Below are 27,798 nucleotides of genomic sequence, written 5' to 3' on the forward strand. Positions count from 1 at the left end.
GGGTGGTGATGGAGGAGGCCGGAGTGGAACATTGCTGCTGGGATGAGGGGGTGTTTTGATGTGCAGCGTGCCGCTGCCGGTGTCTGTTACTGCCGCCGCCCTCTGTCCCCTGATGCTTGCCACCACCGCCACGCTCTGTCCCCCGGTGCCTGCTTGCCACCACCGCCGCACTCTGTCCCCCAGTGCTTGCCACCACCGCCACGCTGTCCCCCGGTGCCTGCTTGCCACCACCGCCGCGCTCTCCCCCGGTTCTTACCGCCACCACCGCGCTCTGTCCCCCCGGTGTTTGCCGCCATCGCCACGCTCTGTCCCGTTCTGAGGGTACTTGCCGCGGCACTCTGTGCCCTGATGCTGCCGCTGCGCTGTCCGCCACCGCCGCGCTCCTGTCCCCCGGTGGTTTCTTCCGCCCCACCGCCGCCGCCGCGCTCTGTCCCGTTCAGCATGGGGGGGTCTCTGTCGCTCCATGCCTGCTTTCTTCCTGGAAAATGGCCGCCGCGCATGCGCAGACAGACATCTCGGCACTGAAATCTCGGGAGATGAGATTTCAGCGCTGAAATCTCATCTCCCGAGATTTCAGTGCCGAGATGTCCGTCTGCGCATGCGCGGCGGCCATTTTCCAGGAAGAAAGCAGGCATGGAGCGACAGAGACCCCCCCACGCTGAACGGGACAGAGCGCGGCGGCGGCGGTGGGGCGGAAGAAACCACCGGGGGACAGGAGCGCGGCGGTGGCGGACAGCGCAGCGGCAGCATCAGGACACAGAGTGCCGCGGCAAGTACCCTCAGTGGCAGCGCAAATGTATATCCTCTTTGTAAGACGCACCCCCTTTTTCCCCTCAATTTTGGGGGAAAAAAAGTGCGTCTTACAAAGCGGAAAATACGGTACATGTAAAGTAATCCCTGCTTGTGTGCTTGGGCTTCTGATACTTAGAAATATAGAAATAACTTGTATTAAATCTTTACAATAAATAGTTCTTTTATTGGCATATATACTATTCAGGTCTTTTATCTTGTTGTTTAAAAATATGGAATTCCATCTAAATATGTGAAAAACTGCATTCAGCCAGAATCATTCACTATAATGAGGTAGATGTTGCCACTTTGAAAGCCATATGGCATTTATCTTGGCGTTGCCCAACTTTTTAGAACTGCAGAGAATAGTCTAAGGTACTTTTGTGAATGCTATTAAACTTAACAAAACCGGTGGGGGAAATGACCCTTTTCCCCACAGTGCCTTGGATAGAGGCCAGATGGATTTCAAAATGACCAACTCATATTGAATGGTTCTGTCAATCTTTTTTCCCCCCAGAAATTTAGATGTATATCCAGATAAGTGTTCAGCTCAGAGTACAGAATAAATGTGAAGAGAGCATTATCATCATCATTTTTGGGAAGCAGAATTAAAACAGCAGCGCAAGAATTTTTTTTATTATTACAACGTGGTATAAGTAATACAACATCCCTATCCCTTGGAACATGATTTCAGCAATACCACAGAAAAAAAATTAAAGTTTTGTTTTACAGGTAAGATCACTTTTGTAGAAAAAACAAACAAACCATTTATACAGCCATATTCTGTGATTTAAAACTTTATTTCTCTACTGACAGCGTACAGGCTTGTTTTTTTGCGAGACGAGATGACTGTTTCAGGAATACCATTTTTATTTACATAAAGACTTTTTGATCACTTTAAATAAAAAAAAAAAAAAAGTACTCACCCCTCCTAGACTGGCACCACTCCTATGTATACTCAGTCACGTCCCCAGCCATCAATGTCTTCTGCCACATACACTTTTTGTCTCAGTGGAAATAATGTTTTTCCTACTGATAACACAAATTCGGTAGGGGATGTATCGCTTAGTACAGAGTAGCGGCACCGATCTGGGAGGAGAGCATTCCCAAACAAAACTACCTCCCTGGGACCATTAACAAAGGGTTGCCCAGAAGCAAAAACCCTTTTAAAACATACTTGCAAATAATGTTAAACAGTTTTATACCAGGTAATAGTGTAACTACCAAAAGAAAATCTAGTAAAGAACTAATATTTTTTTCTTAAAAGGATTAGTGAAACATTACAAGTGTGCCACTGGATAGGAAAAGGATTTCTAACACTTCTAGCCCATTGAATAAAAGAATATAACAAAACAAGAACCAAATCAGTATGTAGGAAGATTATGAACACCCACACACAACTTTTCATCTGAAAACTATAGGAGGTCCAACTTGAGACCCAAAATATACAGGAAAAAGTAACTTCCTAGATTTCAGCAGTCTTCCAGTTTCCTGTGAAATGGGGAAAAAAAGGAAAAAAGACAAACTGAATATTTGAAAACTTAAACAGCATGAAAATCAATGGGTACATAAGAGGTCCAACCAGGCCAGCAAGAACTGCCTTACCATTAAGGGCAAGATCATGCAGCATAATGCTAGGCACAATGGTTCAGAAATAGAGAAGAATTTCTGCCACCACATTAATCACATGGGAAAAGATCGGTGTGATGTGGGCCAAACACTAGCAAAGATGCTCAAATCTTGAAACCAGAAACTGTTCAAAGTGAAATAAATTGGAGAAACTGCTGGTTTCGAAATTCTTTTGTTGGTAAAAATACCAAAGAAAGAAATAAAATTGCCTTAAGAGGATTTTTTATGGTTTTAACGTGAAAATGCTAATAAGAGATATAAATATGTGAAAGAATGGAACATAAAAAGGATTTTGAAAATTCAATAAAGTATTCCCTTTTAAGACTATAAATTAAATATAAGGTTGTCCTCTGAAACAGAACGACCACTGCGGGAAGACAGTTACGCCATAAGAAGAAAGCACGAATTCCAATCATCCCCTCTTTCAAATTATATACACTATTAATCAAGTGATTGCATCTTTCAACCTATAAGATCCACAAAATTTCTCACATGTTAAGAATTTCTACTTATATCTGATATTAAAATTTAATTTTGATGTCCACCTTGGAAAGTAAAAGCTTGCTTGAACGTACACATTTGTATGTAAAAAGAGTAAATACACAAGAAGAGACTCAAACTCCGCTCATGGATGCAAAATGTACAAGTGCAATTGCCAGTCGTAGGACAAAAGGCAATGAAAGTACGTTTAAGGACACACCAAGAATCTCAACAAAATTATTCTAACATTATCTAGCATCGCTAACAAACTATAAAGTATCCGCCTATTAAGGTATTGGACATATTGCATGAGGGTAAGCTGCTTGCAATGGGAAAAGAAAAGAGCATAGAATGTAGTGATTAGTAAATGGGACCAAATCAAGACTGGAGTAGCGCACACTCGCTATGCAGGTCTTGCTGGAAAAGAAGGCAGCAAACTCATTCTCCACTTAATTCGGCATCACTTCTGAGTGGTGTGTGACTCCATGCCAGAAATAATGCTACTTCAATCAGGGACTGTAGCAGCATTTCTGGAGTACAAAATGTTGACACATTTGATAAATTAAGAGGAGCACCTGCCAATTGGCAGAGAGCATTGAAACTGGTATAAAAAAGACAATCGCAAAATTTTGCGCAACGTCCAAATGCGAGAAAATTTTGCAACTTTTCAAAGATTTTAAGCTAGCTTTCTGACGTAAACCCTGATGAATCAGGCTCTTTCTTTTCACACTTACACTTTTGAGAAGTGTTTCCTCATTAGTCCAGATCATCCACTTCTTTCAAAGGAAAGCACCATTGACACATTAAAAAAGTGTGTGTATTATGGAATATTCTGCAAGCTTACCTACGCTTTTTGTTAAATTTTTTCTTGTACTTTTCTATCATTCTGTCACGATAGTCATCAAACTTTGTAGGAGTGGCCGTTTTCTTTACTTCAGCACCAAAGCCCTCTCCAGCAGAGATTGTGCCCCTAAAAAAAGTGGCATAAAACTTTAAAACAGCCAGTGAATGGCTTCTTAACTTGAACAGGATATGACAAACAAATTCTAAGTGTAGCTTAAGAGAGCATTGGTGAAACCAGCTCATGTGCAGCGAAAGGAAATCCAAGCGATAATCTTTGGTCATGGCAGTAAATGCCTTTGGTGTCATGACCAGACGACGGAAAAACCGAGCACTGGAAATATAACTGTTCTCAGATCATAACTCCATTATAAAGAATTAGGTGTACACCTTGTGCTGGAGGACCACAGTTTAATGTGTACCTCATATCTGTGAGGACAAAATATACTATGGACCATAAAGCCTGTGTGTCACCAGCCTACGTTTTCCAAGGATGATCATTCAAATAGGAACCCAGTAATAAAGGGTTCTTTGTAAAGCCCAGGCTGTGGTAAACTACTTATGTATAAGGTAGTGCAAAATAAAAACTTGCTGACCGCAAATATGTAAAAGTAAACCTGTTGCACAACATACACATTTATGGGATTTTTGATGCCAGATCCATGAAAACCAAGTCCGTGACCTTCTTGCCAGCCCATCTTACTCAACATCTGAAAACCCACATTCTGTTGGGTAAGCTTCTTATCGTCATACTGTAAGTCCACTGGTTTCTTAAACTAAAAAAAAAAAAAAAAAAAAAAAGGGAAGAAAAAGGATTAAAATGTGTTTATATTTTAAGACCCTGGGCCACTCAGCGCATTGGTACAGCGTCACTAGCCAAGGACAGTGCAAAAGAAAAATACACTTTGCCTGAAAGGTAGCAGCATCGGTTCAGGATGGGAGTCTTCGTTACATTGTTCTACTTATCAGCTCTCAACAAAGTCATCTATTAATGGTGATAAAGTGCTTGTCCACATAGCAAAGCACAATATGTATAAAAGAAACATTATGTGGGGAATGTTTTGGAACACATTTTAAGCTTTGAATTCAGGTCTTTTATCCAGTTCTGTTACCACCTGTCTAAAATCCAGCACCTTAACATGCAGTCTGCCTGTACAGACACTTGTGAAAGAATGGCTTGTTCCATAGAGCTCAATGAATTCAAGCGTGGTACTGTACTAGGATGCCTCCAATGTAACAAAATCAGGTCATGAAATTTCTTCTCTTCCAGTTTTCAATATTACCACTCAGTTAATTTTGGAATATGTAGAAGGATTTAGAAACCTCAGCAACTCGAAATGGCAGACTATGTAACGTTCCATAGAGTTGCTGAGGTACAGATTCCCAAAAAGTCGCCAATGCTCTAAAGACTTGTGCTGGCAGGTCATGGCATCGGTTGACAATGACAAGTGTTGGCTGAAGTGGTGCAAAGCACGCTGCCACGGGATGCTGAAGAAGTGGAAATATGTTCTGTGGAGTGATGAATTACACTTTTGCACCTAATAGTCTAATGGACGAGTCTGGGCTTTGGCAAATGCCAGGGGAACCTTACCTGCTTGACTGTATTGTGCAAATTGTAAAGTTTTGTGGACAGGGGATAATGGTATAGTGTTTTTCAAATGTTGGCCAAAGTTCCCTTAACTCCAGTGAAGGGAAATCTTAATCAGCATACCACGATATTTTCGACAATTCCAGATTTGTGGAAACAATTTGGGGAAGGTCTTTTTGTGTTCCAGAACGACTGTGCCCCAATGCACAATGCAAGATCCATAAAGGCATGGTTGGGCAAGTTTGTGAGTAAGCAATTGACTGACTTCTGCCCCATTGAACAGCTTTGGGATGAACTAAAACAGAGAATGTGAGCAAAGCTCTCTCCACCAGTGTCAGGCCTCACAAATGCTCTTCTGGATAAAAGGAAAATATTTCTACAGACAATCCAAAATCATGTAGAAAGTCATCCCAACAGAGTGGAAGCTGTTATAACTGCAAAATCAGGACCAACTCAATAATCATACCCATGTTGGAAATAAGTAATTAAAGCTCCTGTTGCTGAAATCAGCAGTGTGGAGTCGGAGTCCATTTTGATGGAATCTGAGTCGGTATAAAACGGACCGACTCCTAAAATATAAAATAAATGGAGTTCAGTAGTACAATTCAGTATGTGCTGTTAATGTTTTCATACGAAACTTGCAAAGTTATGAAACGTCCTATATGTGTTTGTTCTGTCCTTGATCTAAGCTTTTAGGTGAGATAAATCTGTACTGCACTTTATGTACATACTCAGTAGTGACCAGTGCTGTGGAGTCAGAGAAATTGAGGAGTTGGAGGTTTGGCGAACAGACTCCACAGCCCTGGCTGTAATGTGTAGATGTCACAATATTTGTTAATGCAATGTATGGGACTGTAGATCCCCTGCACATAAAGTGATGAGAAACTTATTATAATAATATATATATATATATATATATATATATATATATATATATATATATATATATATATATATATATATATATATATTAGTAACCACTGAGTCCGCTAGGGGGCGCTGTGTGGATGTCCCAGGAGAAAGGATGAATAGCAGAATACGGAAAGGCCGTCGTTATGTATCCCAAAGTGGGTGGCTTTGGGATGGAGACTTATGTGTTGTTCAGCAATGATATTGCTGAGGTGTTGCTTCAATATGTAAGGGAGAAGTCTCCAGGTAACTAGAGAGATGGGTGGGCCTGGTTACCTACAAACCCACCGGGGGGGGGTGTGTGTTTAAAGCACTGTTGGAAAGACTGTGTAAATGCTTGAAGGACCTGTGATGAGGTCAGTCATGTGACCCGGTGGGCGTGGCTATGAACCATATAATGTGGCCAGGGTAGGTCACAGGTGGTGAATGCTTGGACCCGGTTGGTCCAGTGTGGAAGGTCCCGCTGAGATGGGGCTTCCTGCCTGACAGCACGTGTGGACGCTGTGAGTAATGGCTGCAGGTGCCTGAGAGTTCCCTGGAGGGAATGAATGTCTGCAGTATGGAGAAGCAGCCATGAGAGAACCCTGACGGGGTGAGATATAACTGAGGCTGAAAAGCCTGCGTATTGGACATTGCTAACAGTGTGAAGCTCTGTCATGGACGCTATGCCGTTTATATTTTGCTGGTCATGGTTTATGATGTTTAATAAACCGCATGGACTATACTGGTTTATGGAAAACCTGTGCCGGATCTGACTTTGTGGCTGCCAAGCGAGTGATCCCCTACTTAAATGACAGTGCTACCTCACAATTGGTGGAGAATTGCAAAGGGCAATATTGTAGCCTTGTTGCTAGGGGCAACAGAAAAGGACTGCAAAGTTTCGGTTGCTAAGGGCAACGGTTTCCGAAGGCATATGTTACAGTGCTGGCAAGGCTGAGCTAGGAGGGCTGACGGTTGGGGAAGCCACTGCCGACTGTTGTTCTGGAACCGTGGGGCGGCCTAGTGAGTAAGGCAGTGTCCGGATCGGTGAGCCCAGTGCGGCAGTTTCCCCAGGAGAAAGACTTATAGGAAAAGACTGTGGAAAAGACTGTGTACCTGGAGGGTTCAGTGAGCAAGGCCCTGGAGGGTCATTGTTGGGAGGTTCTAGGAAAAGAATAGGCTCCCTGGAACACGTGGTATGACCTTGGACCTGGTGAGGCGTGAGTGTTGGGCAGTCTCAGGTGGAGACGGATGTCCTGAATAGCACCCGCTGAGCCCCTGGACCTGGTGAAGTCGGTGTGTTGGGAAACCCTGGGAAGAGGGTCGGCTCCCTGAATAGTACCCGATGCGCCCTGTGAGTTGGACGGTCTCAGGCGGAGACGGTACGTCCTGAATAGCACACAGACATGACATGAGTTTTTGTGTGTTGTTTCTTCTTTTGTCAACTCAGCCTGCGGTGGCTCAGTGGGAGTCAAGGTGACAAGCAGCTTCCTGTAACTCGGCGGGGGTTACGAAGGGGACAAGCGGCTTCCGGTAACTCGGCGGGGTTACGAAGAGGACACCAGCCGCTGTGTGTAAACAGCAGCCGGTGGTGTTGGTGATCGGTGATAGCAGGAGCTGTGGTGGTGCCAACAAGGACTTGTGTGGTATCGTAAAAGAGACAAACTGTTGTGTGAACTGTGGTCTAAGGAGATCGGTATAGCGGACATGGGGAAATCCCGAAAGGGGGCGGTGGCCTAAGTCAGGGTTGTAGCCCAAAAGGGGGTGGAGTCCCAGAAGGGGCGGTGACCCAAATTGGGGTGGTCCAGATACGGGCCGGTGTGTCAAAAGAGGAACAGCAATGTTTGTGTATGTTTTCTGAATGTGGAATTTTCTTTCTGGATAATGACGGGCCACAGGTGTGTACCGTAATGCTGCACCGAGAAGGAGTCTCGGGTCGGCTGGACTCAAAGTGTCAGGTGACTGACAGGATCTCCCCTCACTTTCTGTCTGACCGAGAGAATGGTCCAGGTTCGCTGTAAATATGGGGTCACGGTGAACTATACGGTAGACAGAGTGATGTTTGAGGGGCCCATAGTTGGTGAGTGTCAAGGGGGCGGAATACCACGGGACATAGTCTATGCCTTGGAGAGGGGCCGGGACTTTGTTTTGTTTGATGATGTATGGTTGGACAATGGAGACGTTTAGACTGTGGGGCCAGAGGACGCTGAGACGGTGACGCCTCCTAAAGTGGACAGGTCAGAAGTAGAACTGACCGGGAAAAGAAGTACATCTGCCCAACTGACGGACCTGACGCCTCGTGACAAGACAGATGGTGGGCTGGAAGATGAGGTGACTGGAGTGGACACACGGTCAGAGGGTAACTAGAGGGTTGACTCGGATGATCGGCGAGACTCAGACTCTAGGGGTGACTGTGGCTCTGAGAAAGAAAGATCACAGACTGGATGAGCTAGAGAAAGAAGTCTTCAAGCTCAAAGGTCACCTGGCATCGTGGCAAGGTCTGATTAAGTCCCTCAGAGAAGAGGTAGGAGTACTAACAGAAACTGTAAGAGGTCTTCTGCAGGAGAAGAATTGGGACGAAGACTTACAGCGGCCAGGCCTGAGTAAGGAACAGTGTGAAGACAAAAAGAAACTGAAAAGTATGGAAGCAGAGGTGATTCGTTTGCAGATGGAGCTTGCTGCTGCAGAGTGTGCTAAAAGACAAGCACAGCATGAAAAAGATGAACTGGCTGATGTGATTGCCAACAACAGAGGTGAAGGTGCTCTGGCTTTGGAAGAAAAGAGGTAGTTAGAGTCTCGCATTGTTCAGCTTGAAGTGGAGGAAGAACACAGCAACGTTGAATTAGCCAATGACAAGCTGAGAAAGGCCACACTTCAGGTTGACCAGATGGATGCTGGTCTGAAGACAGAACGTAGTAATGCTCAGAAGAATGAGAATGCCCGTCAGCAATTAGTTCGCCAGAATAAGGACTTAGAAGCAAAGGTTGCACTACTGGAGGAACAGCTTGATGCAGAAATTGAAGTGCGACAATCTGCTAGCAAACAAGTACGTCGTACGGAGAAAAAACTGAAGGTTGTACTAAGGCAAATGGCTGATGAAAGGCATAATTCTGAGCAGTACCAAGACCTGGCGGAGGGAAATGATGTGCGTCTGAAACAGTTGAAACGCCAGGTGGAACAAGCAGAGAAAGAGGCTCAACGAGCCAATACATTGCACCGTAGATTACAGTGTGAAATGGATGTTGCTACAGAGACAGCAGATGCAAAGATCTGTGAGGTTAATGCACTGAAAAGTAAACTTAGATGTGGTGGGGTACCATTTGTTACAAGACGCTTAGATAGAGAGAGGATGGTGACTAACCAGTGTCTGACGACGCAAACAGACCGTGACTGGAGGGTCAAAGCCAATGACCGATATACTGACCGCTGGAGGCGGGGGAGGTCTAACATAGGAATGAGGCCATATGACAGATGGAGACGGTTCTCTCGACCTGTGGGGCAAGGTGTAGTGAGTGCCCGGGCGCAACACCCTGGTGTAATGTGTGTTCAACCCCACAAGTTTGAACAGAGGGGGAGGTATGTGGTGTAGTAACCACTGAGTTCGCTAGGGGGCGCTGTGTGGATGTCCCAGGAGAAAGGATAAATGGCAGAATACGGAAAGGCCGTTATGTATCCCAAAGTGGGTGGCTTTGGGATGGAGCCTTATGTGTTGTTCAGCAATGATATTGCTGAGGTGTTGTTTCAATGTGTAAGGGAGAAGTCTCCAGGTAACTAGAGAGATGGGCAGGCCTGGTTACCTACAAACCCATCCAGGGGGTGTGTTTAAAGCACTGTTGGAAAGAGTGTGTAAATGCTTGAAGGACCTGTGATGAGGTCAGAGTCATGTGACCCGGTGGGCGTGGCTATGAACCATATAATGTGGCCAGGGTAGGTCACAGGTGGTGAATGCTTGGACCCGGTTGGTCCAGTGTGGAAGGTCCCGCTGAGATGGGGCTTCCTGCCTGACAGCACGTGTGGACACTGAGAGTATTGGCTACAAGTGACTGAGAGTTCCCTGGAGGGAATGAATGTCTGCAGTATGGAGAAGCAGCCATGAGAGAACCCTGACGGGGTGAGATATAACTGTGAGGCTGAAAAGCCTGCATATTGGGACATTGCTAACAGAGTGAAGCTCTGTCATGGACGCTATGCCGTTTATATATTGCTGGTCATGGTTTATGATGTTTAATAAACCGCATGGACTATACTGGTTTATGGAAAACCTGTGCCGAAGTACATGGCCCCAAAGGCTTTTCTACATCGAAAATAAACACAGTAGCTAATCACCTTCCCAGAGTCGGCTCTCCTCTGCTGCGGTCCCGATGTGATGGCTGCTGCAACGATGTGACATTTACAGTACATATCACTGTTGCAGCTAAATCACTGAGCCAGAATGCTCATACTGACTAAAAAAAATCTGGCAGAGAGCTGGATCTGTGGAAGGAGAGTACCCTAATTTACATGTATAAAAGCGTTTTGGGCCATGTTTTTGGAAAGTGGAAAATACATCTTGCAATGTCAGACTTACCCTTCTTCTGCCGCGTCCTCGTCCCCGCGAGCGTTCATATTCAATAGGGACTGGCTCATGAACTATTATAAAAAATTACAAGACACATAATTAAAAGAAACTTAAAATTTTTCAGTCAGTACAATTCAGAGCACATGTGAATGTTATACCACATTCCTTTGTCAGTTCAATGAAACTTTGATATTCAATAACCCAAAATAAAAAACACATTTCTCACCATACAAATCAATTGAAAGTCAAAACTTGAAAAGAAACAGAGGAATTAAAACAGATAAATATAGCCTTACTTTTGGGCTCTTCCACAAGACACACTCTTTTGGGTGGCAGCATGCCAACCTTGAGATTAGCTACTCTCTTTCGAGTTACAAGAGGTCGGGCTGGAGTGGGCATTTGGCTAAATGCAGCTACTGGAATAACCTCTTTGCATGGAGCTTCAGCAGCCTCGCATTCGGCAGCAGCCTCGCATTCGGCAGCAGCCTCGCATTCGGCAGCAGCCTCGCATTCGGCAGCAGCCTCGCATTCGGCATCCATTTCCAAAGCTTTTTCCTCATCAGAATCATTTTGTAATTCATCTCCAATCCTTATGTTCTCCAAATCAGTGTCTTCTAGCCCAATTTCCTCATCAGAAGCTACCACTTCAGTTTGCTTGAACTCCTTCAATTTACTCTGATAGAACTTGTATGCAGGACTGTCTTTCTCACGTAAAAACCTTCAGAGAGGGGGACGAAAAGTAAGCAATTTCATAAATAGGAAAAAACATGCTTAACTAATTCTTGTACTTAAAAGCAAAAAAAAAAAAAAAAAAAAAAAAAAAAATGAACAGACCGTGTCCCTGTATGATGCTCAGAGACAGCCATTACACAGTACACAGCAGGGGCACATTTATAATATTATCTCTGCACAGGAACAATTGTTTTAATCTAATTCAATTGTGAAACTTATTTTAACCCCTTCATGACCGGATTTTTTTTTTTTTCTTCGTTTTTCACTCCCCATCTTCCCAGAGCTAAAGCTATTTTTTATATTTCCCGTCAATATGGCCATGTGAGGTCTTATTTTTTGCGGGACGAGTTGTACTTTTGAATGACACTATTGGTTTTACCATGTAGTGTATTTGAAAAGGGGAAAAAAAATTCCAAGTGCGGTGAAATTACAAAAAAAAGTGCAGTCCCACACTTGTTTTTTGTTTGGCTTATTTGCTAGGTACACTAAAAGCTAAAACTGACCTGCCATTACGAGTTCATAGACACCAAACATGTCTAGGTTCTCTTTTATCTAAGTGGTGAAAACAAATGCCAAACTTTGCTTTAAAAAAAAAAAAAAGCGCCATTTTCTGAGACCCGTAGCATGTCCATTTTTAATAATCTCAGGTTGGGTGAGGGCTTATTTTTTCCGTGCCGAGCTGACGTTTTTAATGACACCACTTTTGTGCAGATAAGTTCTTTTGATCGCCCGTTATTGCATTCTAATGCAATGTTGCGGCGACCAAAAAAAAACGTAATTCTGGCTGCGCACCGGAAGCTCTAGTTAAATGCCCGCTGTCAGCGTTTGACAGGGGGATATAACTAGTTAATAGGAGCGGACTGATCGCGATTCCGTTCGCGCCTAATGCGGGCACGTCAGCTGTTTGAAACAGATGACATGTCGTGGCTTTGAGGTGGGCTCACCGCCGGAGCACACCTCAAAGCGGGGGACACTGCCAGCTGACGTACTATTCTGTCAGCTGGCAGTAAGGGGGTTAGTTCCAAGATCGCGTGAACAAAATGAACTTTTGTTAGTGGAGAAAACCCCTTTAATTTGAAGAATGTGCACAGTACACACTACATTTTGGTGCAGTGTTCATTTTTTTCTTTAAAGCAGAAACTTTTCATTTTTTTAATAGGTTCTTATAGCACAATACAGAAAATGCTACACATTTCTAGAGAATTATTCAAAATGAAACCAGCATATTACATACAACATTTTGACAGGTCTCAGTATAATTTATCCACCCTTACCAAAATTCTGGGTTGTTTACACTATTCTCCATGCTAAATTGCTCTATTTCTGGTCCCATCTGTGCAACAAACTCAGCCAACTTCATGGCAGTGTCTTTTGTCTTTTCATCAACTATGGAAAAAAAAAATCACATAATAGTAATAAACAAGAAATAATATACTGGTTGATTTAACAGTATTTATTTAACAGTAAAATTGGCATTCCTGTATATGTGCACAGGGCCGCCATCAGGGCATTACACTCCTTACTGCAGTATGAGGCCCAATGACCATTTACTTTTTGATGATATTCTAATTTTGTGAGATGCACCTGTATATGTAGAGCTTCCGTGTATAAAGTCACTGGTGATCACTGTATTACCTGTACACTGACATATAGAGCGCTCCCGTGAATAATGGCATTAGTGTTGTTTTTTTTATTAATGATCAGTATTGTAGTATTCGGTCACTATGTGGAGGTAGTATGTGATCAGGTTATGGTGTGGCGGTATTTCTCCCTGTATGTGATATTTGATCACTATGTGATGGTAATGTGTGTTCTGGTCATGGTATGGAGGTACAGTGCTGTGCAAATTTATTGGGACAAAGCATTTTTTTTTTTCTTTAAGTAAAATTGTAAGTTGGTTACCAGTCAGTGATTCAAACCAGTTTTAACTGCTTTGAACAGGTGTGAGTGCCTGTTCAAATCAGTTAAAACTGGTTTGAATCACTGACTGGTAACCAACTTACGATTTTACTTAAAAAAATGCTTTGTACCAATTAATTTGCACATCACTGTATTTATTCCTTGTATGTGGTATTATTCGGTCACTATGTGGTGGTAATATATGGTCCCTGGTCATGGTGTGATGGTTTTTGTCCCTTGTATGTAGTATTATTGGTCATTCTAAAAAAAATATATGTAACTCATTCCCTTTAAAGAAAAATATACCTAAAAAGAGTATTGGATATTTTAAGAAATATTTAATAGGTTAGAATAGAGTAGGGCCTGGCCAAAAAAAAAGTCTACCTTGTTGTGGTGGTGGCTTAAAAATTCTTTTGGCCAAAACAAAAGCTGCTGGTTAAGTATGTGATCTGGTGTCTAGCGAGAACTGTTAATATCATAATGGTGAGGACGTGGTGCAGAAAATGAGCTTTCTCAAGGGCGCTGGGACTGTGGAAGGTTTGAGGTGTGGAGGCAGAGCTGGGGTGGAGCCTGGGCGAAGTCTTGGGGGGGAGGGGGTTGCGAAAATGTTGCCAGTATGGGGCCCCGAAATTCCTAGCGGCAGCCCTGTACCTTTCATGTCCAGAAATACTATTTACTTCCAGGAATAAGGTTACTATGCAGGTAAATAGCACTAAAATCATGTCTGCTTGCCTTACTGGAGCAACATGTACAGGGAGAAAATTAACTTACGGTATATTCTCCCTGAGGCCACTTTCCAGTCATCGTGGCAGTGCAAGAGAGCATGGTAAGCTTCCTGAAAAAATGCTCCTTAACAGAGGACTGGCTTAGGCCGCCGTCACAAATGGAAGGAAGGAACAGCCGAGACGAATGGTTTCCCGTCCCCCCCCCAATGAAAACGCCCAAGAAAGCTACATTTTAAATGCAAAAATACATTTGTAAAATTGCTTGTATGTTGGTATTCCTTCCTACTAAGCGCTTTATTAATAAGTTTCCTAATTGACATTTGTTAAAGGGGTTGTCCAGTACAAATTGATAAGTCTGTAGTCACTCAGACTACAGACCTATGAATCCCCATAGTGCATGTACTGTGAGGTGCAAGGATTCGCTGGTTTCTGAGCAGGGACTAGAACATATGTATGAGATACACATACTCTTGGCCAAAGCCCATCCAGCGAGCACAGCCTCACTCCGTACACTTGTATTGAGCGAGGTTGCGCCCTCTAGTCGGCCGTGCCTATGTCACTAGCAGGGACGCAATCTCGCTCAATGCAGATGTATGGAGCATGGCTGCGCCCACTAGTCGAGCTCTGGCCGGGAGTATGTATAACACATCCAAATCTTCGGGTCCCAGCTCAGAAACCAGAGAAAGCCCACAGCCCATAGGAATTCTCCCAGCGCACGCACTAAGTCTGCAGTCACACAGTGGTTTTAGCCATAAACTAGGATATATCCTCTTAATCTCTTCCTGACATTTGGAGCACGTATATAGAACGGAATTAGAATCTGAACCCACACCATACCCAGCAGCAATCAAAACAAAGTTCCAATCACTGACGAAAATCTACAATTGCAAAAATTGATCCTGGGGGAAATCAGGGCATACCATTCCAGAATCCCATTGACCACCTGAAACACAATTGCAGCATGCCAAATGGGCTGCTATGGCAACTGGAGGCCTGCTGTAAGACGCCCATGTTAGTATTCTCTGGTGAAGCTCAGTCAAACGTCTCCGGAGACTATGTTTTTATCTATATACTGCAATATACTTCTATTGCAGTATATATAGATCAAGCAGTGAGACTACTGCAGAGAATTAAAAAAACACCACCTTATTAAAATAAAACTTTATAAGAGATCTTACAAATAAAGAAATTAAAATACATATTTATATCACATCCTTTTTGCCCCCCATTTATACCCTCACTGATAATGAATGTCCATTGTCGTCTCCCTGGAAGGAAGGTTTAAAAAAAAAAAAAAAAAAAAAAAAATTTGGCATCACCTTGTCCATAGTACAACTGAAATTCACCTGTAAAATACTGTTTAAAAAATAATTCTCTTTATATCTCTCTATATATCTGTCTAAATCTCTCTCGACAGAATTGCAGTTCCAATCGTACTAATCTCAGAAGTGCAAAAACATCACATGTACTCTAATGACAGAAAACTAAAATTAAAAGGTGTATTCTCATCTCCAAGATCCTATCCCAATATGTAGTAAGAGTAACAATAATAGCTAAGCTAACTGCAGTGCACTGCACATGGGGTAAGAAACAAAGTGAATCAGAAGAACTATACAAAATTTCTGATTGGAGGTTTTTGCCAATATTATTACATCTACCCTATACTAGGATAGGAGATAGAAATACCCCATTGAAAAAAGCTCATGAAATGGTGACAACCCAAACAAAGTTTCTGAATGCTTTTTCAACACTTAAGGCTACGTTCCCATAATGAGTATGTGGCGAGTTTTTGATGTTGCATTACATGTGTTAAAAAATGCTTTCGACACTGCAGCTTGTCTCCTTTTGGCCATATTTTAAATTAAGCTGCTTTGTTTTTGTTACTTCATCATATGGCATGGACAAAAATATATTGTTACATTCACGTATGGACTACATGTGATTTAAATACGCATAAAAAAAAATACAGAAGAAAAAAACCCATCTAATACAATTCCATAGGGAAAATCCACACAAATCTCAGTACTCGCAAGAGAAATTACCATTTTGCGAATTTCAAAAATGCACCATGGGTTACAATTTACGCAGGGTAAAGGAAAAACAAAATTTTAATGGGTATAAAGATTTCTAGACATCCTATCCACGATGAAATTGTAAGAGGTTGCATTTTATTTTTTTTACACAGCCAAAACATGCAGCATCAAAAAATAACTAAAACCTCACTCTGGGAACTTAAGATAAAAAACAAAACAAAACAACAAACAAAAACACAGAATCACAAGATTTCTCTTGTTTGCCAGTTCATCATGAGATAAAATAAGTGGTATAGACAGAAAATCACCTAGTCAATCAGGGGTTAAATAAGTCAGCTAAAAAAAAGTGAATTTAAAAAAGAAAATCAAACACTCAAAAGTAGACACAAACATAAAAGGAATAGCTTCAAACCTTCTTCTTGTAGTGGTTCTTTATCCTCTTGTATTTCTTCATCTTTTTGAACTTCTGCACTCTCTGAGCACTGATCTGTAGTTTCCTGGGATTTTACATCTAATTCACAAGAAGACTTTTCGGTCTTTGTTTCAGTTATTGGTATGATTTCCAGCTCTTGTTTCTCAGCTTCGATAATCTTTTTCGCTTTAACCGTAGGAGATGCCTTTGCCTTACGGCTCTTACGTTTGGCCTGCTTTCGCTTTTTTGAGAGGGCCAAGGTCCTGTAGAGCCTCCTCTTCACAGTTTGTACCTTCCTTGCATACAGCATTGCCCTCACTGACTCACAAGCCAACTCTTCAGGAGATCGCTTACATTTCTTTGTTTGTGTGCTCTGTGTGTGTATTAGATCTTTGGATTTCTGAAACTCTACAAACTTTTGACGATAATACTTATACTCATTGCTTCCCTCATCAAACAAGAACCTGAAAGAAAAACAAAAAACAAACTGATAATGAAGGAAGAAGCAGACTTTTTTATTTTTTTTTTAAATAGTAAATTAATTAAACAAAAAAAAACAAGATCTTCAGAAACTTCACATCGTGTTGGCAAAGACTCTGATATTTAAGGCCAGGTGCCCATGATCCGAAACTAGCAACGCTTTGGACTCCACCTTCAAGATACATTGGTAAACTAGATTGATAACCATCCAAGACAGGGCCACTCACCTTGGAGGGCAGGGGGCTGTGCAATAAGCAGGCCATCACGAAATCAGTATATAAATATTAATGTGCAGGACAGATCAGCTTTAGAAGTCGCCCAGAACAATTCACAGGAAGTATAGATGAAAAGGCAGAGTTCTTGGAATCTCATTACTACTTCAACCCATAGAGCCCATGCCTTATACTTTGTAAAAATAGTAGAATGAATGGAGGTGGAGTTATCTGTCCAAGTTTGCCTACTAGCGGCCAAGAGTGAAGATGAACGAAAAATGGAAAACATCTCATTCACATCTTAATGTAATATTTTCTTCAATTTTGTTGAGTTTCTCTCAAAAACAGAAGCTATACATTACAGAAGTAATTTTAAACGTGCAGGCCATCTTAACCTCTTAGTGACCCAGCTAATTTTGACCTTAACCCCTTAAACCCCAAGGGTGGTTTGCATGTTAATGACCAGGCCAATTTTTACAATTCTGACCACTGTCCCTTTATGAGGTAATAACTCTGGAACGCTTCCATGGATCCCACTAATTGACATTGTTTTCTCGTGACATTGTACTTCAAAATAGTGGTAAAATTTTTGTGATATTACTTGCGTTTGTGAAAAAAACAGAAATATGGCAAAAATTTAGCAATTTCCCAACTTTGAATTTTCATGCCCTTAAGTAACATTTCCCAAATGTCTACTTTACATAAACACAAATGTGGATGGAACCAGTATTTTTTTTGTTAGGCCGTTATAAAGGTTACAAGTCGACCAGCGATTTCTCATTTTTACACCTTTTTTTTTTTTTTTTTTAGGGACCTCATCACATTTGAAGTCACTTTGAGGGCTCTATGATAAAAGATACCCAAAAGTGACAAAAAAATGAACATTTAACTTTTTTCCCCAAAAAAATTTACTTCAGATCCAAAAAATTTTATTTTGACAAGGGTAATAGGAAAAAATGGACCCAAAAATTGTGATGCAATTTCTCCGGAGTACGCCGATACCCTATATGAGGGAGAAAACCACTGATTGGGTGCAAAGCAGAGCTCGAAAGGGAAGAAGAACCATTTGAATTTTTGAATGCAATATTTGCTGCAACAATTGGCGTTCGCCATGTCGCGTTTGGAGAGCCCCCCCACAAGTGACAATTTTGGAAACCTCAGGGAACTGATCTAGATGTGTGGTGAACACACTGAACCCTCAGTTGCTTCACAGAAGTTTAAAATATTGAGCCGTAAAAAGAAAAAATTCCCCACAAAATATTGCATTTTCATAAGGGTAAAAGGAGAAATTGCACCATTCAATTTGTTGTGCAATTTCTCCTGAGTACGTTGATACCCCATAGAGAAAACTATTATTTTGCCGCATGGCAGGGCTCGGAAGGGGAGTCATTTGACTTTTTGATTGTAAAACTTCCTGGAATCATTAGCGCACATCAAGTCCCATTTGGAGAACCCCTGATATGCCTAAACAGTGGAAACCCCCCCACAAGTAACCCCATTTTGGAAAATAGACCCCTCAAGGAAGCTACATGGTAAGCACCTTGAACCCCCAGGTGCTTCACAGAAGTTTATAATGTTGAGCCGTGAAAATAATAAAAATCACATTTTCCTCACAAATATGTTTTAGCCCCAAGTTTTTAATTTTTCCAAGGGCTAATAGGAAAAAATGGACCTCAAGTTGTTGTAAAAAATTTCCTGAGTGCGCCAATACCCTACAGGTATTCGGGAAAAGTGCAAAGCTCAAAAGGCTAGGAGTGCCAGATATTGCCGTTATGGTTTGCAGGTACCATGACTCACTGGGAGAGCCCATGAGGTGCCAGAACAGCAGAACCCCCCCATAAGTGACCCCATTTTACAAACTGTACCTCTTAATGAATTCATCTAGGGGTGCAATGATAATATTGACACCACAGGTGGGTCACAGAATTTTATGACATTAGGCAGTGAAGAAAAAGGTATTCCATTTTTTACCACAAAAATGTTTTAGGCCCAGATTTTCATTTTCACATGCGGAAATGGGTAAAAATGGTGCAAAAATGTGTCACACAATTTTTGCTGAACATGGCAATACCCTATATGTTGCTATACAGTACAACTTAGCCATATGGAGAGACTCGGGAGGAACGGAGAACCATTTGCCTCCTGGAGAGGAACGGAGTGCTGATTTTCCTAGAAGATTTTGCGGACTCCATATACAGAGCCCCATATTGCTAGAAAAGCAGAATCCCCTCAAACAACCCCATTTTGGAAATTATACCCCTTTGGGAAATTATATAGAGGTCTAATGCTGATTTTGACTCCATGGGTATTTTCCAGAAACAAGCAGCAATGAATGTTGCCAAGTGAAAATTGCAAACCGACGCTCTAGTGACGAATATGTAGCAGTCACCAGTACGTTATTCCCAGCCTGTGCTTCTGGAGGCATGTACCCGTAAGTTAGGTGGGCTCTCATTGCTTCAGAAATGCTAAAGGTGGACGCTATACGTGGTTTAGGTACACTGTGGGGCGGGGGGGCATTTGGAAGCGGAGAATTTGCTGAATTTCTCTTGGGGGGGCAAGGAGCCATTTTGCTTTTCAAGAGCCTTTGTACTACCAGTAACGTGGAAGCCCCTTATATTTCCATTAACAGATAACGGGTCGGAGAAAAGACTGGCTTTTTTTGTGGATTGAGTTGAAGCTTTAATTGGTAACATTTTACATAACGTTTGGGATCACATTTATCTGACGCTCTACTCTGACCACTTACTTTGGGGTTTCCATCTAAATCTCTGAATGACGTGATTCCGATGAAACCCAAGGATCCATTCACTATAATGAGGAAGCAGAGTTACTCTGGACTCCGTCTGGCCTCTGTTCAGCGGTGTCCCTTTCAGAGGTGCACAAAACTGTGGCCGGTGCACGCCTAAAATGACGGACACTGCTGGATCACAGGCCAGACTGCATCCACAGTGCCTCCCCATCTGCCTCATTATAGGGAATCTTCCAGCAGAGGTTCTGCCTGAATCACCTATTTCAAAGATTTAGAGTGCAGGATAAATGTGCACTGAGCCAGTGATCTTTGGAAGGCAGAATTAAAAAATGACAGTAGGTGAAGAATTGGTTTAATTTTTTATACTGTTCCTCGTGCAGTACAAGTGATTAGGCGACTTTATTCCTCAAGTCGAGGAGATTACAGCGATACTAGAATTATAGCGGGTTTTTATGTTTGACTGCTGTCACACACGATGCCTTTTATTGCAAAAGTTTTTGCATCACATTTTGAAAGCTATAATTTTTCCATATTTTGGCCCAGAGAGTTATGCAAGGTATTGTTTTTTGGGGGATGAGTTGACAATTTTATTGGTACAATTTTCAGGCACATCACATTTCTTGATCTATTTCTATTCCGATTTTTGTGAGGCCGAATGAACAAAAACCAGCAATTCAGAAAATTTTTTTTTTTTAACTTTTTTCTAACTTTACTTTTTTTTGCAGGCTGATTGCTTCTACAGCATGGAGATGAAGCAGCTTCTCCATGAAGCAGAAACTTTCAGTTCTGCACTGACAGAAACTTGCTCATCATGCAATGGAAATGATCAGCAAAGTTTACTAGGTCTGGTGACCCGGATGTCGTCATGATGACATCGGGTCACCTGGCAACGATCGGGACCCCATGGGGTCTCCGATCCAAAGGCAGAGAGGCTGTCAGCCCTCTGCCGGCTTCCAGAATGCTGCGATTGTGTTCGATCTAAGATTCTTCTCACGGTGCTAGCGGGGATCTCACCGAGGTCACGGCAGTTCAGCATTGCTGGAAATGCAGCCTCAGTGACCAGAGGTAACCTTGATGACATCACCGTCGGTCACCGAGTCTGCGCTCGCAGCAGTTCAGTCACCAGTGGTTGTCAGCCTGGACAGTCGCATTTTGACACCGTCCAGGTTCAAAACCGTTTTTCCCCCCAGACATGGGACAGAATGATGGAGAGGTGAGGGATGTTATTGTTTATATTTTACAGGAGACGAGGGCTTCGGTGGAATTAGGCGAGTATAACTGTTCATTATTTAAAAAAAAAAAAAAAAAAAAAAAGTAAAAGTGTGTTATATTTTATTTCTAATAAAGGACTTTATTCTTACCGTGTCATAGTTACCGTATATGGTAATTAAAAAGATAGTAAGGGATAGGTGCCTTATAGATGCCTCGCCATTACTAAGCCATGGGTTTGCTGTCACCTGACAATACAAAGGTGACATCAACTCCATAAATATTAACCCCACTTGCCACCGCTATAGGACAAGTGAGAAGAGCCAGGCAAAGCACCAGATTTTGAGCATCTAATAGATGTGCCTTTTCTACGCAGCTGCGGGCTGCTATTTTTAGGCTGGGGGGGCTATATCCATGGTCCCTTACCAGCCTGAGAATACCAGTTCCCAGCTGTCTGCTTTAGCAAGGCTGGTTGTCAAAAATGGAGGGGACCCCATGCTTTTTTTGCTTTTAAATAATTAAAAAATATGGCGTGGGGACCCCTCTTATTCTTGCTATCCAGCCTTGTTGATGCTGACAGCTCAGCGTTGCAGCCCCCCCCGCTGAGTCTGAGTTTTACCTGCATCAAAAATACATGGGAACCCACACTGGTTTTTTTTTTTTTATTATTTACAGCGCAGGAGTCGGAAAATGAATACACCCATCAGCTGCTCCTGCTCGCGCTGTTAATAGCATCAGCAGGTGTCAGATGACAAGAGCTGTAGTCCCATCCATTGACACCAGTGACCAGAGGTAAACTTTAAAACTCCGATTACAGCTGAGCGCTAACGCAGTCTTTTGACAGTGTGGGAACCATGGCTCTCTGACTGGTGACAGCGTGGCAAACACTGGATGTTCGGGGCCCCCATTCAAGTGAATGGGGCCCGGGAACTGTTCTGGTATCCAAACTTTTTGAAACAGTTAGGCAGAACCCAAACATCCAGGTGTTTGCCCATCTCTACTTGCATTTGTGAAAAGATCACAATTTTAGTGAAAATTTTAAAAAAATAAATCGCAATTTTTAAACTTTCAATGTTATATCCTTAAACTAGTAAGTCATGCTGCACAAAATAAATAACGTTTCCCATATGTCTACTTCACATCTGCATCATTTTTCAAACATTTTATTTTGTTAGGACGTTAGAAGGGTTAAAATTTAGTAGTAATTTTCTTTTTTCCAGAAACCTGTCATTTCTGTTTTTTTAAGGGACTTATTCCAATTTAAATGTACTTTGAGGGGGCCTATATTTTGTAAACTCCCAAAAAGTGATATTCTAAAAACCGCACTCCTGAAATACTTCAATACTGTTGTCATTAATTTTACTTTTCCAGGTGCTATACAGGAATTAATGCAAATTGAAATGAAAATATAATAATTTAACTTGTACAGCTAAAATGTTGCTTTAGGCCGGTTTCACATTCGCGCTTTTGAGCGCAGCGACGGCCTGCGCACGGCCGCCGCTAAGCCCCGCCCCGCCTCCGGGCGCATGACGTTGCATGCATCATGCGTCCCCTATCTTCATCACAGGGCGCAGGCCGTGCGCAGTCTGCGTTTGGCGACGCATGCGTCCTTTTGACGGTGCGCCGAGCACAGCCAGGAGGATGAATGGAGGGGGTAATGGAAGGTCGGATTACTGTACAGGATGTATCCAGAGCTTGGAGGATGAATAGAGGCGGTAATGGAAGGTAGGATTACTGTACAGGATGTATCCAGAGCCAGGAGGATGAATGGAGGCGGTAATGGAAGGTAGGATTACTGTACAGGATGTATCCAGCGCCAGGAGGATGAATGGAGGCCAAAAGGACGCATGCGCTGCCAAACGCAGACTGTGCGCAGACTGCGCACGGCCTGCGCCCTGTGATGAAGATAGGGGACGCACGACGCATGCAACGTCATGCGCCCGGAGGCGGAGATACCGGTGGAGGCGGGGCAGGGGCGGGGCTTAGCGGCGGCCGTGCGCAGGCCGTCGCTGCGCTCAAAAGCGCGAATGTGAAACCGGCCTTAGACCCTATTTTTTCAGTAATACCAAAAAGTAGACTCCAGTGTATTACCACTTTCATACGAGTGCGGCGTATGCATGTAGTCAAAAAATTCTGTTTGGACAAACGGCAGGACTCGGAACAGATTAGCAATATTTGAGTTTTGGTACACAAATTTTGTTCAAAGAGATGGCGGATGCCATGTCGCATTTGAAAGCCCCCCCCCAAAGAAGGAAAAAAAAAAAAAAAAACACCATAAACCACCCCCACAACTGACCGCATTTTGGAAACTACATCCCTCAAGGATTTTATTCAGGGGAATAGTGAGCATTTTGAACTAAAAGATACAACAAATTTGATAACATTAAATCTTAACTTATTTCATTAAAATCTTGCTTTAGCCCCAAATTTTTCACGTCTGCCAGAGGTAACACCAAAAAGTGGACCCCACAGTTTGCTACTCACATTTTTAAAAGAGCGGTGACACGGAGTCAAAAAGTTCTGTTTGGACAAACAGCAGGACTTGGAAGGAAAAGGGTACAATTTGAATTTTGGAACACAAATCTGGCTCTATTTGGAATAGATTGTCATATTTGCAGATCCTGCGGTGTTCAAGAAAAACAGATATCACCATGTCTTTTTTTGTAAATTATACACTGTAGTGTATTTATCTAGGGAGGCAGTGAGTAGTTTGACACCATCATTTTTTTATGCAGTTGATGCAATACGAGTTTGAAAATTTACAATGTGCATTTTTTACCGTCACTTTTATGAATCTTTCTTGTACGTTCTGAGGAACACATCTCACATTTGAGTGCACTCGTTTTTTCAGTGTTCAGAAATACATCCAATATGGCACCAATGTGAGCACTGTAACCATTTGGTCTTTAGGGTAAAATTGATGGACCTACTCAAAAGATTACAGATACACAGGAGCTACCTAACAATCAAATCCTTCCAGGAAGGGAAGCTTGCCCCTAAAAACACATTTACTGATTTAACCCCATAGTGACAGCCAACTTGCTACTTAGTGACCAAGCCAATTTTTACAAATCTGACCACAAATTGTTTCTTCGTGACATATTGTACTTCATGCTAGTGGTAAAATTTCTTTGATATGACTTGCGTTTAGGAAAAACACAGTGGTCGGCATTGTAGTATACCTTTATTATGTAACCAGGCAGTGGTGGTCGTGGGCTCTGACTTTCTCCTTCTTTCTGCTCCGGTTTCCCCGCTTGTGGCGGATTCTGGGACCTTCCTGGTCCACCTGCGCCGCCCGCTGGGGGTAAAGCGGGCCAGTGATTCCCATAGCCGGAGGCCTCCCTAAGCTCCCCGACTTTCCTCCTCCTGCACGCGCTCTTCGGCGACCCGGAAGTGACTGCATAAAAGGACACGTATCACTTTCGGGACTTGCATTCCACAGTAACGCATGTACTTCCGGTTTCGGCCCTCTTCGGCCTACGGATTTCTGAATGGCGTGCAGAGCACAATGAAGCTTGCGTAAGCCTGCTCAGAACCCAGGGGATGGAGGAGAAAAAATAATTTATTTCTATATAAACCTGCTAGAAGACACCTCCAGGTAAGGCTTATCCCTGCAAGTATGGACAGTGTGTGTCTGCTTCCTCCATCTGCAGAGCCCAGCGCTGCCCCAGCCCCAGTAAGTCTGGGGGGGGGGGGGGGTTAGTCCGGGTCTTGTGTCAATGATAGTGGGTTCCCTTTTTTTAGTTCTACTTGTCCCCCTAGGGCAACAAGTCTGCCCACAAAAACCCGGCTAAAAGGGTCCTTAAATGTGCCCTCTGCATTAAGAAGCTTCCATCCCAGTGGAAAAAGAAGTTATGTCAGGAGTGTATGGATAAGGTGGTTATGGCTGAACATCCCCTCTCTCCTGGATGAAATCTGTGCCCTGTTTAAGCAGGAGGTGCAATCTTCCTTGGCTGCCTTTACAACTCCCCCTCCTTCTCTGGGACCATATTCCCCTAAAATGAGGAAACTGCGTATTGACGACTGACTCAGATTTCGATGACTCTTACAGCTCGGCCTCAGGAAAATGGGAAGAATCATCATCCCTTAGGATATCTGAAGCTAGGAAATATTTATTCTCCACAGAATCTATGGAGGAATTAATTGGTGCAGTCCGTAACACCATGGGCTTGGAGGAGGAACAGGTCACCCAAACAGTACAGGATGAAATGTTTGGAGGGTTGAATGCAGAGGCAGATAGGGTACCCGCTCAATGAGAACATCAATAATATGATCTCTCAAGAATGGGAGTTTCCAGAAAAGCGGCTGAGCACCCCCTCAGAGCTTAAGCATAGGTTCCCTCTAGAGGGTGAATCGGTAAGCTGGGACGTCCCTAAGGTAGACGTACAGGTGGAGAGAGTAGCCAAGAAGATTGCACTCCCCTTTGAGGACTCCTCTCAACTTAAGGACCCTATGGACAGGAAGGGGGAGAGCCTCACGAAAAAATCCTGAGACCTCCACTTCCTCCCTTAAGACAAATATAGCTTCCACCTGTGTTGCTAGATCCTTCCTTCGGTGGACGAATCAGTTGGAGAGTCACATATCCCGGGGGACCACAAAGAGGGGAGTTGTTAAGACTCCCCTTCAGCTGCTTAAAAATGCAACTGGGGAGGCGTGGCCTGGATGCCTAGGATGCCAGTTGCATGAGCTGAATGCTCCTTCCCAGAGACCCTGCAAAGCGACAATTTCAGCGCCTTTCCTGCATATCAACCCACCCGGCTGCCCAAATCCTCAATGATCACTGGCAAGATGACAAGGGGTAAGAGAAATCTCAAAAACCAAAGCAAATTGGAGATTTTCTTCAAACAGGGATACCAGGCAAGATGGCCCCTCAGTAAGCAGTCTCCTGCTCCTTGGGAGAGTTCCCCTCTCCACTGCCTCTGAGCCCAGCAAAGACCACCGCTGCGGTGCAGGATGAAGCAGCACCCACCTCACCTTATCTCCGGGGTCCAGGTCCATCACCAGGATCTAGATTTTTCCCCACTTGCGGAGGGACACGAGGGAAATGTAGTTCCAGCAGGCCGGCGAATGGATATGCAGCAAGGCACACCTCCCCTGCACTCCCAGAACAACAAGAGGGATGTTGCAGAGAAAGGGGATTCTGGAGGGGGCAATTGTAAATCTCTTGCAGTATTACAGCAACTTCCTACAACAGATCTCCCTGCTTCAGGAAATTTAATTATAGATATGCTGATGGCTTTTAGCACTGCACTGCTAGAGGACTTTTCTTTAATGTTAAAACCTGTTACATCTCACATTCAGGAGGTGGAGGAGAGTGTCCCATGTGGGGGACAAAATGGGAGAACTTGAATCTTCCCATAATAACCTTATTGACTCTCACAATGACATGGTAGAAGACAGACGCCATGTATAATAAACTTGTGGACTTGGAGAATCGTAACCGCAGGAACAACCTGAAATTAAGGGGTGTACCAGAAACCACCACACCCTCTGAGCTGAGGGGTTATGTGCAAGATTTAATCCAAGCAGTGTTCCCCTCCTGCTCACCATATGAGCCAATTACTGATCGAGCGCACAGAGTATCTCGCCCAAGCCACTTGCCAGACACTGATCCGAGGGATATTGTTGCACGCATTAATTGCTATCATATTAAAGAGGAACTTCTGTCTTATTCCAGAAAGAAGGGATCTCTACCTTCACCTTTCCACCAAATCAAAATTTATGCTGATCTCTCCGCAGAGACACTGCACTTCTGCAGACTTCCTCAGAGAATCTCAGGTGGCGTACAGGTGGGGGTACCCCAAGAAACTGCTCATTAAGAGAGGATCGTGGCATACTGTCTCTTCATATGAAAGAGGAAGAGATTTGCTTCGCACCTGGGAGATACAAGTGCAGGAACAACCTCAGAAACCAAGAGAGCCGCCTGTAAGGGCAGAGGAGACATGGCAGAAAGTCCTCCCAAAAAGAAACAGGCGCTGAAGATATAATCATTATCTATATTTTACTATCTTAACAAGGGTGGCATCCTGACTGGTTGGTGCGGACAGTGATATACCCTCCGCGGATTTCCTACTCCCGCGTTTTGTGGACCGAAGTGCAGTCCTCCGTCTGTTTCATGACTTTACTTCTGATTTTATTAGTTTGCATTGTGTTTGGTTTTTGTTTTTCTCTATCCTTTTGCATACCTGTGGTTTATTCGGGTATAGCATTTTCCCACTTTGCAGAGAATTCAGACAGGTGTAATGGGCAAACCCATAAGGCTATGTTCACACGTTGCGGATTCCGCTGCGGTTTTTTCCTCGCGGAAACGCAGGTAAAACCGCAGGTAAAGTGACCTGCGGTTTTCCTGCGTTTTGGTCTGCGGTTTTGCCCTGCGGTTTCACACCTCTACTATGGTAGAGGTATGAAACCGCTGCGGAAACCGCACAAACAATTGACATGCTGCAGTTTGTAAACCGCAGCAAAACCGCGCGGAAAAAACCGCACCGTCAGCACAGCGTTTTTGAAACCCCATAGGGTTTCATTGTACTGTACTTGGTCAGCGGAACTGCTGCGTTTCCGCAGCGGCAAAACCG

The 27,798-nt window shown here is 43.3% G+C and overlaps 1 protein-coding gene across 2 annotated transcripts in view; it reads right to left on the minus strand.

Annotated features, from left to right (window-relative positions):
- Nucleotides 1-1,397: 1,397 nt before the first annotated feature.
- Nucleotides 1,398-27,798, minus strand: part of SUGP2 (SURP and G-patch domain containing 2) — an 88,762-nt gene continuing 62,361 nt past the window's right edge. For both annotated transcript variants that reach the window (XM_073555108.1, XM_073555109.1), the window contains exons 5-11: nt 16,574-17,037; nt 12,779-12,890; nt 11,069-11,490; nt 10,782-10,843; nt 4,372-4,514; nt 3,743-3,868; nt 1,398-2,280 (exon numbers count right to left, since the gene is read on the minus strand). In XM_073555108.1, coding sequence (XP_073411209.1) covers nt 2,262-2,280; nt 3,743-3,868; nt 4,372-4,514; nt 10,782-10,843; nt 11,069-11,490; nt 12,779-12,890; nt 16,574-17,037 — 1,348 coding nt within the window. In that variant the 3' untranslated portion in view covers nt 1,398-2,261. The remainder of the gene's footprint in view (nt 2,281-3,742; nt 3,869-4,371; nt 4,515-10,781; nt 10,844-11,068; nt 11,491-12,778; nt 12,891-16,573; nt 17,038-27,798) is intronic.

The sequence above is a fragment of the Dendrobates tinctorius genome, unplaced genomic scaffold (assembly GCF_039654945.1).
Source record: "Dendrobates tinctorius isolate UK_male_01 unplaced genomic scaffold, ASM3965494v1 ptg000219l, whole genome shotgun sequence".
Classification (NCBI taxonomy): Eukaryota; Metazoa; Chordata; class Amphibia; order Anura; family Dendrobatidae; genus Dendrobates; species Dendrobates tinctorius.